Consider the following 16,944-nt stretch of genomic DNA (forward strand, 5'->3'; position numbering starts at 1 on the left):
TCACTTTTCAGATGCAGTTAGTAGTCCTTCTCATGGGCAAAAAATTTTTCTTCGGTTGCAATGAAATTGCAAGCAGAGGTGGGGTAATTTGGGGCAGAAACTGCAAAACTTACCAATTTAAAATAAAATTTTTAATATAATTTAATAACTTCCTTTTTTTTTTTTCGCTAACTTAAGTTGTTCAACAAGGAAGGTGGCAAAATAATAATTTATTTTGCCCACCTTCCCTGTTGAATAACTTAACATACACTGTAAGAGGATTAATCCGTGAAAAAACTAGTTTTATTGCCAAGCTTATAATTATCCTTTAATTACACAATACTGCTCTTTGTGGTGTATTGTATATTAGTTATAAATTGTAATTCATTGTATACGAGAAATCAAAGAGGATATATAAGATCGCTGTGACTCTAGTTTCACGCCCTGAGGCGATCATCAGATACCTTTTATTGCACAAGATGTTTACGGTAATTATAAATTATACTTTATACAGATGAATACAAAATTAATTATGTTCATAAGTCTAGATATGTGCATCAAAGAAGATGTCTTAAAAATATTCCCCAGCAGAGGGTGGCTCTACGTACATGTAGTTTAAAGGGGAAGTGTCATGAGGTTTTTGATATCTTTTGCTAAAAATAATGAAATAAGACCTTCAATCAGCTGCCAAATAATTCTTCAATGACTAGATGAAAGAAATCAACTTAATTCTTGACAGGAACGATCTGTTTAACGCATTTTGGAAACAAAAATGCGCAAACTTTTTTCTTTTTGTATTTTAATAGTTTTAATTCCATTTTATTTAGTTACACAAAACATTAATATCAATGACAAGGTACAAAGACCGCGGATATCATGCACCCCATGGGATTAGGTACTACTTGAACCAGTGATTATGCAAAAAGAAAAAAAGGCTTCCGCAGTTTTAATAATGTATCTACATGTTTTTGGTTTTTTTTTTTATGGCCAAATGGTCAGAAACTGCAACTGATTAGATGTAAACTTGATAAATTAAAGGATGCTTTTAAGGAGCAACAAAACGCCCTTCAATGCAATTAAATTAAAATAAAATAAGCTGATTTACCCTCTTAAGGCGTGGCCATTGTTCCTTCCTACTTTCTTGAATGTCCTTCGGCAAGTCGGCATATACTTTAACTTCAAGCTCATCCCTTGCTTTCAAAGCTTTCTTGAACACACGGTCCCGGTCGGGATACTTCAGAAAACGTGCGATGATAGGTCGAGATACTCCAGCTCTTTTCCTCCCGATCCGATGAATTCTCTGGAATTTGATATCCCGCGCACTATCAATTTCCAGCTCTCTTTCCATAAACCGATATAGCACTTGGCTTGAATTCTCCTCTGTTGATCCATTCTCAGGGAAGCCGGTGGAACTGCTGCTCCCCCTTCCTTTACGTTAACAAATTTGCGGGAGCAATCTTAGAAGCGTCCTCACTCGGCCATGGCAGCCCCAGTCCCCCCCCCCCCCCCCAAAAAAAAAAAAAATAGGCTAACATTAATTTTTTCAAGTTTCAATACATACCGGCCTACTCTGTCTCCGGCCAGAGGCACTGATCGACAGTTCTACTATATTGCACTGGGGTGATAATTAATTTGTAACAAACTTGACAATTATTTCGTTTTTTCTGCTGACAGACAAACATTTTTGGGTTTCGAAATGACAGCAAATTCTTGCGTGAAACTTCCCCATAAAAAGCCTTCCTCAATTAAAATAATGGTTCTGGATGGTTTAATGGTGTGGGATTATTTATTAGGAACGTTTGAAATCATGTAAATTTTGTAACTGTAATACTATGAAAAAGGTGGATTCCAGTGCTGAATCCACTTCGGTTGTATTTCCAGGGAGTGAATCATGAAAACGAACTCATTTTTTGCATAAATTAAGGATTTAGTGTACTGTTAAATCATTTATAACCTTTTCCTATTCAAGGCTGGAAAATACGTTTACGGTATGGCCATAAAAAAGCACGCATATTCTACAACAAACTTAGTAAAGTGTTACGCATTTCAGTACTGAGATACTCGAGTCCTTCGTTAAATTTCACAAACATTTTCCGGTTGACTTCGACCAATCAGAATTAGCAGACCCAATAATTATGTTACGTAACCATTTGTCCTTATCTGCATTACCAAGCGACATGCCAAACCGCAGGATAATTATAGGTGATTTTGGCTCAGGCAAAAATTTACCTGTTGTTCGAAAGTTGATTTTGACCAATCATCGCAGAAAAAAGCAATGTGCTACTTGTCGTGTGTCATTAGCAGTAATGACAAGGCACAGCTTAAACTAAAATATGACTTGAGTTTAGCTGAAAAGGAGAACCCACGTCCATTCACTTTCTGAATGCGTTCAGTGTTAACGACGACGAAAACCAAAGAAAAGAAAGCACATAATACACGCATTAAAAATTGCCTCGCTTTTACTGGACTATAATTAAAATTTCTTCGTTGATTACTAACTAATGAACATGTTTCTGTTTACGTTGTAACCCCTCCAGGAAAAAGACAATTATTTCTTTCGAATCTTATACAAACTAGAACCGCGGAGTTTTTCGCATATCCTACCGTTTTCCGAAAAAGAAAATAAGTAATAAACTGAAAGAAAGTTTGATTCCAGATTTTTCGTTGCTCAATTATATGTATTGAGAATAGCAAATTAATTAAAACCAAATAAAAGTTATATAATATCTCTGATTGGAGGCGGAATTGAGGATGTCACCTCGATCATCAATGTTATGATTTTTTTTTTCTTAAAATGTATTAGTCTTCATTTCAGTCCGCCTTAAAGATTCCTGTACCTATATGTGAATAAATTACCGATAAATAAACAAATGCAGTATTGTATAAAGTATCCTTTTAATTACAGTGGAAAGCCGCATTCTTTTCCCTGTACAATCTAATTTATTAAGGGCAGTTTTGTCAAACACATGAATCGTTAATAATTGAGTAGTTCTGGGCCATTTCCAGTTCAATTCAAGGGCACCTGTCTTAGAAAGCACAAAAGGGAGTCAAGAATTTCTTTTCTGTGTAAAAAGAAGATGCACTTCGTGTTCTGTCTTGTCTCGTTAGTTTTGGCTTGCAAGGTAAGAGCTTTTTTCACCAAGAACAACAGTCGAAATTTGCGATACTCTCTAACCACTGCAAAAACGTTTCAGCTGAGTCTGAAACCATGGAGAAGTACAATATATAGCAGTAACTTGAATTTTGTAGATAAGTCCAAGAGAAATCGAAGCAGAAGCATTTAACTAGAGATTTCGTCGTAGACAATAGCTTTAAGCTAAAAATCTAAATATAATTATTTTGTATTTTAAATTAATTAGGAAATCGTGCCCCGCGTTAGGGCTCAGGCAGACTTAAGAAGTGGAAAGATCCTGCGTATACTTCTGGCAGCATTTTCGTTCGCCGTTCGTTCGTTCGCATTTTGGCACCGTAAAATCTTTCCAGATCCGATATGCTGTACCATTTAACTTTGAGGGGGAAGGATGGGTGATTTCTGGTCAGCAAGAATTGTTTTTCTAGCTATCTGGTGGGCAGGGAATTTTTTTCCCTTCCGAAATGCTCTGCAGGATATTTTTCCCCCTCCTCATTTCTCTGCAGGATATTTTTTCCTCGAAAAAGGGTCATTTGTTTACATATCCAAAATGTATTTGCATTTACATTGTGGTCACTGCAGTGATAGTCCTAATATGGAGCTGCAAAGCCTTAAAATGTTGTAAGTTATTATATATATATTTAAAAAAAATAAATTTCTAATGTCACAGTTGTCTTGCATGTGACAATCATAGAATAGCTGCATTTACTGACTGGACACATTTGCAGTTTTCAGCCATGTTCATTGCTGCTGATAATTTTTATCTTGCAGCACAATTTTTATTCATAAAATATACAGCTACTTTTTATGTACCTATCAATGTCTTGCCCCAGCAGAGGGAGTGCGAGCATAAGTAAGTCATCTGACCTGTAAACTTAATCTCGTACCCCGATCTCAGTCGTCGGTTCGGGAATGTCGAAATGTGAGATCTCCCCTCCGCCTGACTGTGGGAGATCTGGGTACGAGATTACTGTAAACTATGTCCAAGGGAGGGGACGTTTTGAGCAAGAATTAAGGTTTGAAATGGCAGGGGGTGTGGAATTTGAAATTTATTGACCAAAAATATTTGAAAATGTCAATCATCAATAAAATAGAATGAATGATGAAATAGCTTTGCAACATGTTTTTTTTCTTACAGCAGTGCAAGAATTTGTTCTATTACATTTGTGCTGCATGCAATTTTTTCTTCCGACAAGCGCTAGCAGGAAATTTTTTTCAAAATCACCCACCACCCCCCCCCCCCTTAAAGTCAAATGGTCCGCCCCTTAGCTTATTGCGACAACGGCATGATAATTCGGATTCTATGTTCATTATTCATAATCACGCGCTATGACGTTGGCAAACATTTGAATTTAGGTCCATCCGGAGTCATTACCAAGTGCATTTGGTAGGCAACTGATTTCGCATTACTTGTATATTCTAGTTCTTGCTGCTACATCGTGCTGACGAGAGACAACCAGGTATCTCGAAACAGTTGTCCACGGTTGCATTTTTGACTTCCGGTTTGGTCTCTATCATGTCGCTGTCGTGTTATCAGCAGTTGCAGTTGCTCGTTTGGGTTTTCACTGCTTTAGTGTTTGTCAAATGATAAAAAGAATTGTATGTGATCATATGGGCCCACTATAAACATCGCTGTAACTGTGTTTTTGGACACTAATTCAAGGATAGTTCTCACGTCATAACGGCTGCCATGGTAAAAGGTCAGCTCCACATAAAGGACCTTTAAATCTCATATTTTGCAAATTATCTCAAAAACTGTGTCGTTGAGCTACCGTACGTTTTTATTGCTTTTTTGGAAAGCCCCCTAAATTTTTCAACTCCTCTGGCAATATGACTAAAAGCTATCTACTATTCTGCCCGTGGCAACTCTGAACCTGAATAACGTTTTTAATATTTGCGAAAAATTCCATTTAACATGTGATTATCTAGATAATAAATGATAAAGAGTTCACGTCAAATATTGCTCTAGAGAAATTGATTATCCGTGACCGAGGGCAGAGCTGTCATTTTTAAATTTCTTAAATTCAACATCGCTTTCGTTTCCTTATCTGTTTTTTTTAGCCATTAGCTGTTTATTCATTTTTTATTTAAATCATTTTCCGTCCAGTCTTAACCTATCTTCCATTCCCAGGCTTCAGAATTCAGGTTTGGTGTTCAAAGATCAACAGAATGGCAATTTCCCGGTCGCAGGGTCCAATTCAAATTCACGATGGATATTCCCGAGTCTACACCACTGAAAGTAAAAATCAAACTCCAGTTCAACGGTACCGCTATTTTGCGACTCACGAAGGCTAGGCTCACCTATGTCAGCGAGCATCTCATGATCAACTCCAGCGCTAACATAAGAACACTGAAGTCTTCCGCAAACAATGGCTTGAGAGATATAGCATTATTCGAACTCGGGAACATCACACGAGCCTCGGTTGCAGACAGCACTGAGATTAAGATTGAATTCGAGATCCAGGTGATGAGTCATGCGGATGTCACTAATGGGGGAGTGCAGTGGGTGAGCGTGGGGGCTCAGTACAAGAACCAGTCTTTGTGGGCCTCCCAACTGGCCGTCAAAACTATCAACCCAGCAAGTAGCAGACCAGATTTGAAGGTGGAACTTTTGCCAAATCGTGGGGATTATAACTTGATACCCGGGTACGTTTTACTGTGTTTATTTTGACGAAAGTGCTGTCACGAAAACAACAGCACTATAAACCAGATGACTTTGTTTTTCTATTTTTTATTTGGCACAGGGACAAAGTCCGTTTTGGCCTGCGTTTGTCTCACTCGGACCTCACCACAGAGGAAGTGGTCAGTGGGATCATTGAATGGCCCCTGCCACCTGTCCTGTTACTTCACAGCTGCAATAAAGAGTCCAACTCGGTTGATGTGTTGGTGGACAACACCACAGATATGGTTACTATTAAGGTAAAGTGGCGGGGAGGGGTAAGTAAGTAAGTAAGTAATTTATTTAATGTCAGATACACAGGGGGTGGTCTACCAGTCCCCCGAGCCACAGGCTCATGATAAAAGTGTTTGACAATATAAAAAAAAATTTAATAACTACTAATTAAATTAAAAAGTAACATCCATCTATAAAGATAAATAAATAAAAACAAATCAGGTCAAAGGCAATTGCTGCATTGACAGCCGTTAAAAATTTAACTTAGTTAAAAGACTCCGAAAGGATGATGCATTAGGTGCGTTTTTTTACAGCAGATGGCAACTGGTTCCAGATGTGTGACATCATGTATGCATATGAGCCATGAAGGAATCTACTATTGTATGAAGTTTGTACAACATTTAGACCATTGCTTCTAAGATTATATGGTGTAACTCGGGGCTTGAATGAATTGGCTACATAGCCTGGACCATTCTCCTTGAAACATTTAAAAAATATATTTATAGGATCTTTCTGAAAACCACATTTAGTGAACGAAAGCTTCCTAATAAAAGATTATTATTATTATTATTATTATTATTATTATTATTATTATATCATCAAAGATTGTTCTATGCGTCTCTGTTCCAATGTATTCATGTCTGCCATCCTAAGAATTGATTCATAATCAGTACTTTTCCTCATGTTCATTATAGTTCGTGGACCGTAATAGTTCGCATCTTCCAGTTTCTTGTTAAGTGTTTTACCTATACCCATAAGTAAAGAGTTGCAGTATTCAAAATGTGATAATACAAAGCTCTTTGGGTGGGGGGGGGGGGGGGTGGGGGACAGTTTAGTTTTTCCAAATTTTCAGATTTTCAAATTTTCTCAACTAAGACAAGGTGCCCAAAAGCCGTCACATTTGTAATTCTTTATGCGCAAAATGTCTGTTTGGCGGTCAGCCAAAGATCAAAACTAATTAATTGACAAGAATATAATTGACTTAAAAGTATCTGATTAGCAAAACAGACCTATTTGACTGACTGGATAACTTTAGTTACTAGCTAACAGATAGACAACCTGACTAACTGACGTACTGACTAACCTGCAGGAACATGCACTGAATATATTTGTCATTTGTCCAACGTCCATGCATGATCGTGGTATTAGGATTAAAAAATGTCAACTTGGCTTCTGGTGTAGACTATACAGCGCGCGTCCGTAGAATATCACTCCTATCTGGGCTTTAACAGGGTCTGGATCCAGGGCGAGACGGAGGCATTACGGCAAAGAGCGCTTTTCAATGTACAAGATAATAAACTGGCTTTGTTATTGCCCTTTGTCCTTCGTTATTGTCCTTTTATTCCCTACCGAACTCATCTGGGAATATTATTTTCCTGAACGAAACAGCTGATCGAGTTGTAGCATGCCAATTCGCTCTGGTTTAGATTTTATCAAAGTCCCTCCAATTATAATCTTTTATATAATGACTATGTTTGCACCCAATGTTGTCTGCGGAACCTGAAATGTCTACTATTCAGGAAGGGCACCATAAACTGACAAAGTGTCCCTAAATCAAGAAAGCTTATTGATTATTATTAGTTGCAAAATATTGGATTTATGAACACAAGGCTTGACCCGTTTACTACTATGCAGTTAAGTACTTGTTTTTATTTTAATTTTTTTTTCATATACTCTCAATGTATTTTCAGTTTGGACAACTCAAGTTCTCTGAAAGAGTTCGCCTTAAATGTAGATTTAATCTTGATTTGCACAAGACAAAAAACGATGGAAAAATCCATGATTGCACCACGTACGTGAATGTCAAATACAACGGATCAGTCAATACTTGCAGTTCGCCCTCAGGCTCCCGCGAATTCACCCACGATGGCCCAGCAACAGCTTCGTTCCAGTATTATGTCAAACGTAAGTTTGCACCTTTGCTTTATATAGCCGGTTTAGTTAACTGAAACTTTTATAATCGATAGGATTTTCATGGACTTCCACGACGACGGACACAACAGAATGTTTTCAAATGATATATAGATTCTGTTTCTACTGAATGTCAGCTTAATTATAAGGAGGCTATTCACAAACTTGGGAGAATCCTAAGCTAAACCAACAGGTTATACAAATTTCCTTGAGGGCGAGCAAGGCATGTTGTTGGACAAAGAGTCTTCAACGTGCAGTTTTATCTGGTATGGTTTAGTTTGACCCACACATCTTTTTTGAGAAGCATAAATTTTGTTTTCAAATCGGGTTTCCTTTCCTTTCCTGAATATAATTTAAGAAATTTCGGCTGTCAAAAGTGGAAAACCAATCACTAGCTTTACAAGATGCGGGGCCGCGGTTATTGGTCAGCTATTACGTCATCCACCGGACAAACCTACATTCGCGATTGGCCGACTCGTTCCGACACAGGGTCCCGTTTCTGTTCATCCCATCTTGCATTTTGTCATCTTGCTGTTTCAAAGAAGATTTTGCTTCAGAGAGTCGGAATATAACTGAATCGCAGATTTCATTTCTTTCTTTAACAGAATTGTCATGTGACGAGGCCCTCGGCATGCAAGATGGAAGCATCAAGAATATCCAAATCACCGCCTCGTCCTATGTTACTGGTGGAGAGCCTCATGAAGGCAGAATGGGTGGCAATGCATGGAAACCTCATGGAGCTCTATCGTAAGTTGTGTAGCACGTAACTCAATGTGTTGTTGAGTTGCAGCGTAATGGAACCCTGGCAAAGTCGTGCTTTGTTATTAGATTCTCTTCACAGATGATTGTATCATCGACTCAAACTCTTAGAAGAATCAATTTAAGTTATCTAACTTAATATCTGAGACCCCTCGTACCATTTAGTAATTTATCCTTTTGTGTTTTTATAGGGCAGATAAATATCAGTTCCTTGAAGTTAACTTTAAGGGCAGAGTCAAAATTCGCCGAATGAGTGTGAAAGGTATGGGCGAACACTTCGTGAGAAGTTTCTACCTGTACTACAGCGACGATGGAGTTATCTGGACACCTTACAAAGAAGGAAGTAAAATCAAGGTAAACTGGCCTATAGCCGAGGCTCGTGTGGTTAAATGACCAATGTTAATTCAGTTTTGTCTAATCTGCTATTACTATGCATACCTTCCTGACATGTCTGGGATTAAAGGTCCTGGATACTTTCTTTAACGCAACACCATGATAAAATTGTTCCCTTCCTTATCCACATTCCTCCAGTTTAGTTTTCGAAAGTTAATATATGCAAAATTTTAAGATCCTATACCTAAGGGAATTCCGATCACTTCAACTGCATCTGCTTTTCGCCATTACTCGATTAAAATATGTCCGTAAACTATATACGGATAGTTGAGTTTGGAGGAACATGACGCCATTTATAAAAACACACTGCAGTTATGACCACTTCAGTGATCGGAAAGGCTGTTTTTTCAGTGTTTCGCAGAACAAAGCTTTGTCTTCTCAATAACGTAGCTCATGACGCTGCGTAGTCTGCATGGAATGCCTTTTCATACTTTTCATTTGTGTACCACCAAACCACCAAAATATACACAAGTTCTAAGCTGTTTTGTATAAAATGTAGTTATTATATAGAATAAAAGTGAAATGGACTGGTTAATGTGACGGGATGAAAGATCCTCGAAGATGAAAAAACTTTAACTGAATAACACTCATAAAGGTCAAGAACTAAACTACAAGATGTTGTTACCTGCGTCCCAGGCGCATACATCGAATTTAATTTGCCATTTTTTTTGTTCTCGCACTCACATTTATCGTATTTTCTTTAAGGAGATCGTGGCCGTCCAAAATAGCAAATACGTGGCAATGATCATTCTGCCTGTCCCGTTTGAGGCTGTGTTTGTCCGCATTAATCCGACGTCCTGGGAAAACAGCATTGCTCTCACAGTTGAATTTTATGGATGCAATTTGAATCAGCCCTATACTCCAGGTATGGCAAATAAACAACATTTTACAAAAACACTGTAAACTTATATAAAACTATTATAATTATGATCAAATGCACCAGGAAAGAAAAGTATTCCTTGATAGGCTTTCAGTTGAATGTCATACCTTTATTCCCAGCGGACTGAAATAATATTTTTCAGGCCCTTTGACGTTTAGCGGTCGAGGGTACCTTTTGGACCAAAACAGTGACACCATGTATGTTTGTAGCGTGCCCATGGTGGAAAGGTAAGCTGGGCCATTGATTAGCCTAACTTGTGAACTAGGTTTTAAAACAAAAGGGCAAATTATTTCTATTGATCTATCAGACTAACGTGAACTCAGATATTGTTTGAACCCATGCCAACGAAGAAAAAACATGCAAGTTTTTAAAATAGCCAATTGCGGAAACAGGCTCGTGCTCACAAGAAGCCTAAAAACGTCACTATATTTGTTTGTCGTTGAGAAACTGCTGTCTTTTGGTGTAGAACCAACCCCTGACTTTCTTGCCGACACTTCGTAACAAGAAGATATCACTGTTCGATGATTTTATTTAACAGGCACCTTTTAAGGTAGCATTCTAGTCGAGACCCAGGGACAGCTAGTGGGATTTTCATGGGCGAAAATTTAGATGGTCGTTCAATTTCAGGTGTCAGTGTTGAACAAAAATATGACATCTAAATTGGGCAAAAACCTATAGTTGTCTTTTGTCGAGGCAGCATCTGCCGGTATCCTGCGCAAAATGCTAATTCTCTGATCAGTGAGAATTAGAGGCTGGAAAGAAAGGACTCTCCCTAGATGGGAAATGTACAAAATGTGGATCGGGCTCGATCGCCAAGGACAGAAACCCATCAAAGGATCAAGTGTGACTACTAATTGATTTTCCCATGATTAGTAGTGTTTTTGCTTCTAATTTTGCAGCAAAAAGCAACATTCCAAGTGCTTTTTTAGCAGCGACCAAGGATCCTCTTGGACAGGTAACCGGAATATCTTGCTCTGCAGCTTTATATTGCCATTTGATGGATTTGATTAGATGGTACTGTATCCATAACTTTAATTTCCAGTAATGACTCAGTGTAGGTTGGCTGTTCCACAGTGCCACTTTGCAAAGCTTGAGGCTTATTTACATGTAGCGTTTTACCGTCCCATTTACTCAGGTTCGATAGACAGCGTGGACCAATTTACACGTTACAATTTGTAGGTTGATCTCTATTTCTGTTGGTGAAGCGTGAGGTGAAAGTCATCATCCTAATTCAAACTGAATCTGCAGCACTACCGCAGATTTTAATTACTGGGCCTATTTTTCGTCTGTTCACTGATTTTCTTTGTCAAATTGGACCAAATCGACCGGATTAATAGGTACGTAAAAGTAAGTAATAAATTACAGCAAAGTAATTTATTTGATGTCAATCACACGAGGTGTGGTTGCGCAATCTCCCGAGCCAGAGGCTCTCGATACATTGCTTGACCTGACTCGTCCCCAGTCGTCTTCATCTTTATACAGAGCGCACGAAGCGGGGAGAGATGGGTACCGACAAAGGGAGCACAAGGTGCGACCCCTGCTACCTCACGTTTCCCTTTGCCGAGCGCTGTATGACGAGTATGAGGGGATGAGTCAGTTGCTTGACAGTAATCCAGATCGAATTGGAATATGGAAATGATGGTTTTTGAGGAATTAGCCTCGGTTCCGGGGAGCAATATTGCCAGCTTATTCTGTCAATTCATTAGGGTTCTCTTAAATTTACTTGGAGACGTCTTAATTAATTACTTGTTTTCGCAGACCTCTTTTATCTCATTTGCTTGAGGACGAAATTAGAAATGTCCTCCCTTGGGACGCCTGGTTGTGTTCATTTAAGTTTTTAATAACATGCTTGTTTGTTCCCCTGTTCATTTACAGCCATGCACCATGGAGTGATCTCACTACTGGGACATGACAGAGTGGAGAATGCTCTGTATGGAGTGAGTTTGAGCGGAAGAGCAGTTTTGAAAAGCACCACAGATCATTCGGCAAAGTTTACAGCTGTTCCAAAGAGTGTCTGGGACACAGTTAGAACAAAAGGCACCACTAATCTAGCAGTTACGATTGCCAGAAGTGACTTGGCAGTCACCAACTCGACTGTTACACCAACTCGAGTCAACAGCACCAAGTGGGGAGGTAAGTCTGAATAGTCTTCCGGCTGGGTTTCAATTTTCTGTGACTTGAGTTGCTCGAAACGTTGCCCAGAGTTACGCGCTCTGAAAGGAACTTGTCTTGCAATTCGTTTCCACGAAAGGGGAACTCGATGGGTCAAAGAGCTGTGACATGTACTGTCGCGACACAGAAATTATTGAATTTTGCCTAAAAATTGTTACATTTCGCGTTATGTATTATTTAAACCGCAAAGATTGTTATAGTTGGCGTTAATTTTGTTGGGGGGAGGGTGCAGGGGGTGGGGCTAGCTACGTGGTCAGCCGTTCTTCATGCCTGCGGCGTATCAGGTGTGCATGTTTCACGCCTTATAGCCATTGTATCTCTTCTTTTCACAGTCTCTGCTGAAGGCATTCTCGTGGAACAGTCATCGACATGGAAACTGAAGGCAATTTGGATGTATACTGGTTTGTTAGCCATTCGTATCAAGATTTAACTGGTGTTCAAATTCTCATTGATTAACACAGTCAGCAAAACGCATACAAAATCTCAGTTATAAACAAAAAAACAAAAATACATTCAAAGGCCTCATTACTACCCCTCCCTCTTCCACTCCCCTCCCCTCCCCTTCCTTCCCCTCCTCTCCACCCTTATGCCCACTCCTCACATGATATCTCGGCAGCCTTTTAAAAATAAGCAAAAAAGTGAACAGTGGGGTGGCTAAATTTCTCAAAGTTACCAGCAACTAGTACTCTTTTTGCGTCATTGAATTTCAGCTAAATATTTTTTGTCTCCGAGGCAGTATTACTGCAGGGAAGCATAGCCCGCCCGCCGTAGAAAACCGGGTTACACTCGACATCAAATGAAGAGTTTTTTTTTTGTCACTTCTGGTATTTGTTTCAATGGCCAACGAGCCATTTTTTATTTTTTGTTCCATGACTCCCTCCCCTTTGAAACAATCCTTTTTGACATGGCCCCTCCTCAAATTTCATCAGACCACTTTATCCTCATAAAAATGATTTTTTTTCTTTCAATAACCGTGATGTTACGATATCAAAAAGGCGCGTTTTAATCTTTTTTTTTTTGGCAGAAATCAACGAGTGTTCTAGCAATCCTTGTTTCAACGGGACGTGTGTCGACCAGATCATCGGATATGTTTGTGACTGTAAGTCTTGATCTCTGCATTCAATTTCCTGCTAATAATTGACTCTTAGAGCTAGCTAGGTTGTTCGACTAAATTGGAGAAAAACTGGTCAAATTTCGGGGTTTTTTTTTTCATTTTTGTTTTTTGTATTATTTTGCGTTTACTTTGATTCCCCTCGATCGTATCACTATCATTCTGTACGTTTCTTATCCCACAAAAATTTCAAAATCGAAGAGAGCGGATTTGGGAAATCGCTACATAGTTCTAACCTTCGTACTTCGTACCTTCGTGACGTAATCATTAACTAATTTGCCCTTAGTGGATGTACCCTCACCTATTTGTGATATTACTTTGAATGGCCAAAAACACATTTGCTTCGACGAAATCATTAAAAAAATAATGGTTCAATTTGTGAACAGTAACCCCACTATAACACAGAAACTAGTGTTAGTAATCTTTGGCCGCGGATGGCCAAGATTAAAATGGATAGAGACTTGAAGAAAAAAAAATGGTCAATTTCTTCAAGTTCTTCCAGCGTATTTAAAGAAATTGCCAAAAAAAAAACCAAGATTATAGTTTGTTCTTTTCAGCAGAAATCACTTAATATTTCAGTTATTCTCTGTGCTCTAAGAGCAATTTGATGTTAGCGAAAAGGTACCTTGTCAAATATTTCAGCAGTTTCGACCAAAACACAGAGAAATCTCTGTGAGGTGCCCCCTTAAATCAAATACTCTTTTAGCACTTTCACTTTCCACTGCTACTCTCTTCCATCTCCCCTCCTGGATTCCACCCGGTAAATACCCATGTCCTAATAGTCTAATTTATTTTTTAACTTGTTTGAAAAAGTGTGATTTGTTTTTTCATGTTCAACAGACCAGTTTTTACTTTGCGAAGGAGAGACAGAGCAAATAAACTGCGGAAACAAAGGAAAGCTCAACGTCATTTTCGCAAACTATGGTAGGCTGGATGACAAAACGTGCCCCAATGGAGAGTTGACACCCACCAATTGTCGTGCGGTGAATTCTCTTGTTCGAGTACAGGGAGCCTGTCAGAGTAAAGTCAACTGCCAGCTGGAAGCGTCTAATGGCTTTTTTAGTGAGGATCCATGCCCAAAAACCCGCAAGTACCTTTTGGTCAAGTATCGATGTGATGGTTAACTTTAATTAACGCCAGTTGACCACAACGATCGTGACAGTGATTAGCTATAGTGATTAGAGTGATGTCATAAAATAATAATAATAATAATAATAATAATAATAATAATAATAATAATAATAATAGTAATAATAATAATAACACAACTTTAATCAAAAATTCAGAACTTACTTTACAAGCACTAAAATACAATCAATTTAAAAGCGAAACTCTGTACAAACGTTTCCCATAAGGCTACCTACCTAGATCAAAAGGTGCGAAATTATACATCGTTATCTTAGTTTTCACAACAATTCCGCTAGAGTGTAAATAATAAACAGTCAATCGATTCCACTGTTTTCGCACGAAATATTTATAATGCGCAAGTTAACATGTGTGAAATCAATATGATCAAATCCGCAGTACAATTGTGTCAAAAAAAAAAAAATGTTGGAAAAAGTGATTAAAATGAGTAAAAATTTAACAAGGTAATTTTAAAAACAAGACATACCCATAAGTCTTAACAATCGTAGGCTTCCCTACAAAGATAAGTCTAAAGAAGACTTTTAAGCCTCTTAAAATTCTCCTCACCGCGAATGCTTAGAGCTAGCTTGTTCCATAAATCAGGTGCAGCCGTATTCACGAAAGCATCCTAAGCCACAAGAGCCTCTTAAGCCTCTTACTCCGGAGATCGCTAATATTCACCTTTTACATTGAAGGAGCAACTGAGGAGTTCAACTAACCCGTGTAGTCTGTCTCTCTTTCTGCTTATCAATAAACGACCTTGATCATACTAGCTAATAAAACAGCATTTTCTGAGTCCTTTTTGAGTATTTTCTTCCATAATAAAGAAAATAACATTGATTTAAAGCTGGTTATAACGCATTCAACTTGTTAATAGATACATACGTTTGCTGAAAATCATTTCTAGATCCCAGGAGCTTGGTATCGGACGCCAACTTCTCAGTTCAAAAACCAATTGCTTTACTGCTTTGACAGTTTAGAACTCTGTCCTTCCTTAAAATCTCGCTTTCTTTATTGGATAAATAGATCTTAACCGACGCCGAAATTTACTCAAAATATTAATACCCTGAACTAGTAACAACGCATCCCGTCGAAAAGTGAGGAAGGCTTACGTCATAGCCATTGGTTTCAATCGACGCAACCACATTAACCCTCTATATACAGCTATTTCAATTAACGTTGACGGATTTTAAGGCCTCGAGCGACAGGACCGAAAGGTATTATGGGTAACTGTAATTTTTTTAATTTGGCTGTAATTTCACATTTTTCAGTACCATAGGTTGAGACAAATTTCCCTTAACGGACGAGTTTACCTTTTCTTTAATTGTTGCTTTTCAAATCATAAACATTTGGCACTGAGATTTGAGTCGTAGCTGAGTTTGCTAAATCCCTATTCATAAACTAGAAATAACCAATGGTTAGGAAGTGCGGGCTAGAACACTTTTGAGTCGAGGGATTTCCAATAAAACTTTTGTTGAGCATTGAAATTGGTTTGCCATCGCGTTGGGTAGTTACATTAAAAAAACCTGCATGGCTCTGTTGAAGATGCTTTCCAGTCCGTATAGCGTACTGCGCAGTCTTAGGGTTTGTTGTCATTTACATCCGAGATTCGATGGGTTGAAACGTCCGATTACACCAGAAACTATTGTGCGTTTTTTAATGAAGGAAATGTCGCAATCTTTTAGTTTCGCTTCCTTCACTATTTATTACTGGGTTTTGTGGACAGGTATTCCAGTCATCTGTCAGAGGAAGACACGGTTACAATTTGAAATTAGTTGATAAAAAATGAAGAAAACGTGACATTGCCTTTTAAGATGATCTCCATAATTTTTATGCAAATTTGTAACGCTACGCCGAAGATGTAAACATTCGCGGCGGCTTTCAAAGTCTGCTCAAAGGTAAGCGAACGGCCACGTTGAAGTTTACCCGGTTCCTTGCCGAATTCTACCGTAAACGTTGTACGTTTTGAAATAAGGAAATGCTTTTTCCGAAGTTTTCATTCGAAAGATTCAAGTACAATCAACATGAAGTATAATCTTGCGCAGCGAAGATATTTCAGAAGCGATCGTGTTACATTCCGCGAAAAAGCCGCAATCTTCGGTCAATCTTGTCCACGTGCTCCGGTGTAAGAGTTGATCGATTGGAAGGCTGCACTGAATCGAATTTATAAAGCCAAACATGCCAGCACTACTTAAATAGAGCCTCCAAAATGCAAAAAAAATGACTAATATCTTATTCTGTGGCAAAATTGTAGGTACAGGTATGTAAACACTTGCACTTTGGAATCCAGTGATATTTATACTGTTTAGACTGTTCACAGTCCCCCTATTTTTCCGTGGGATTCTCGAGAGTGGTACGCTTCGATGGAACTGCCGCCATCTTGGTTTGTAAAAGCGAGCGCGACCTGGGGAGAGTGTCTAAACTACCGAGGGGAGCGGGAGTGGGTGTTAGTATAGCGAGGGAGGGGAAGCGAAAAAATATGATATACTATTTTTCCCGCCGCCTCCCAACTTCGCTACTCTCCCCTTGGTAGTTTAGACACTCTCCCCAGATCGCGCTCGCTTTTACAAACCAAGATGGCGGCAGCTCCA

General features: G+C 38.7%; 2 protein-coding genes across 2 annotated transcripts in view; one reads left to right on the plus strand and one right to left on the minus strand.

Moving 5' to 3' along the window:
* Nucleotides 1-16,944, minus strand: part of LOC146464690 (uncharacterized) — a 156,547-nt gene that overhangs the window by 130,243 nt on the left and 9,360 nt on the right. The gene's annotated exons all lie outside the window — the stretch shown is intronic.
* Nucleotides 1,546-16,826, plus strand: LOC146464706 (uncharacterized). Its single transcript, XM_085129142.1, has 13 exons — nucleotides 1,546-3,101; nucleotides 5,241-5,755; nucleotides 5,854-6,028; nucleotides 7,694-7,907; nucleotides 8,519-8,660; nucleotides 8,864-9,026; nucleotides 9,771-9,930; nucleotides 10,088-10,172; nucleotides 10,845-10,900; nucleotides 11,821-12,078; nucleotides 12,450-12,518; nucleotides 13,142-13,216; nucleotides 14,069-16,826. Exons 1-13 carry the CDS (start codon nucleotides 3,057-3,059, stop codon nucleotides 14,350-14,352), a joined length of 2,241 nt encoding a protein of 746 aa, XP_084985268.1. The 5' UTR covers nucleotides 1,546-3,056; the 3' UTR covers nucleotides 14,353-16,826.

This window comes from Pavona decussata, unplaced genomic scaffold, assembly GCF_977016875.1.
Source record: "Pavona decussata unplaced genomic scaffold, jaPavDecu1.1 SCAFFOLD_161, whole genome shotgun sequence".
In the NCBI taxonomy this organism is placed as follows: Eukaryota; Metazoa; Cnidaria; class Anthozoa; order Scleractinia; family Agariciidae; genus Pavona; species Pavona decussata.

What these genes read in the sequence shown, in the direction of transcription:
- LOC146464706 (XM_085129142.1), top strand. Translation starts at nt 3,057, where the DNA reads ATGCACTTCGTGTTCTGTCTTGTCTCGTTAGTTTTGGCTTGCAAG. An exon ending in AAACCTCATGGAGCTCTATC is followed by an intron (nt 8,661 to 8,863) that starts GTAAGTTGTGTA and finishes GTGTTTTTATAG; the next exon opens with GGCAGATAAATATCAGTTCC. An exon ending in CCAAGGATCCTCTTGGACAG is followed by an intron (nt 10,901 to 11,820) that starts GTAACCGGAATA and finishes GTTCATTTACAG; the next exon opens with CCATGCACCATGGAGTGATC.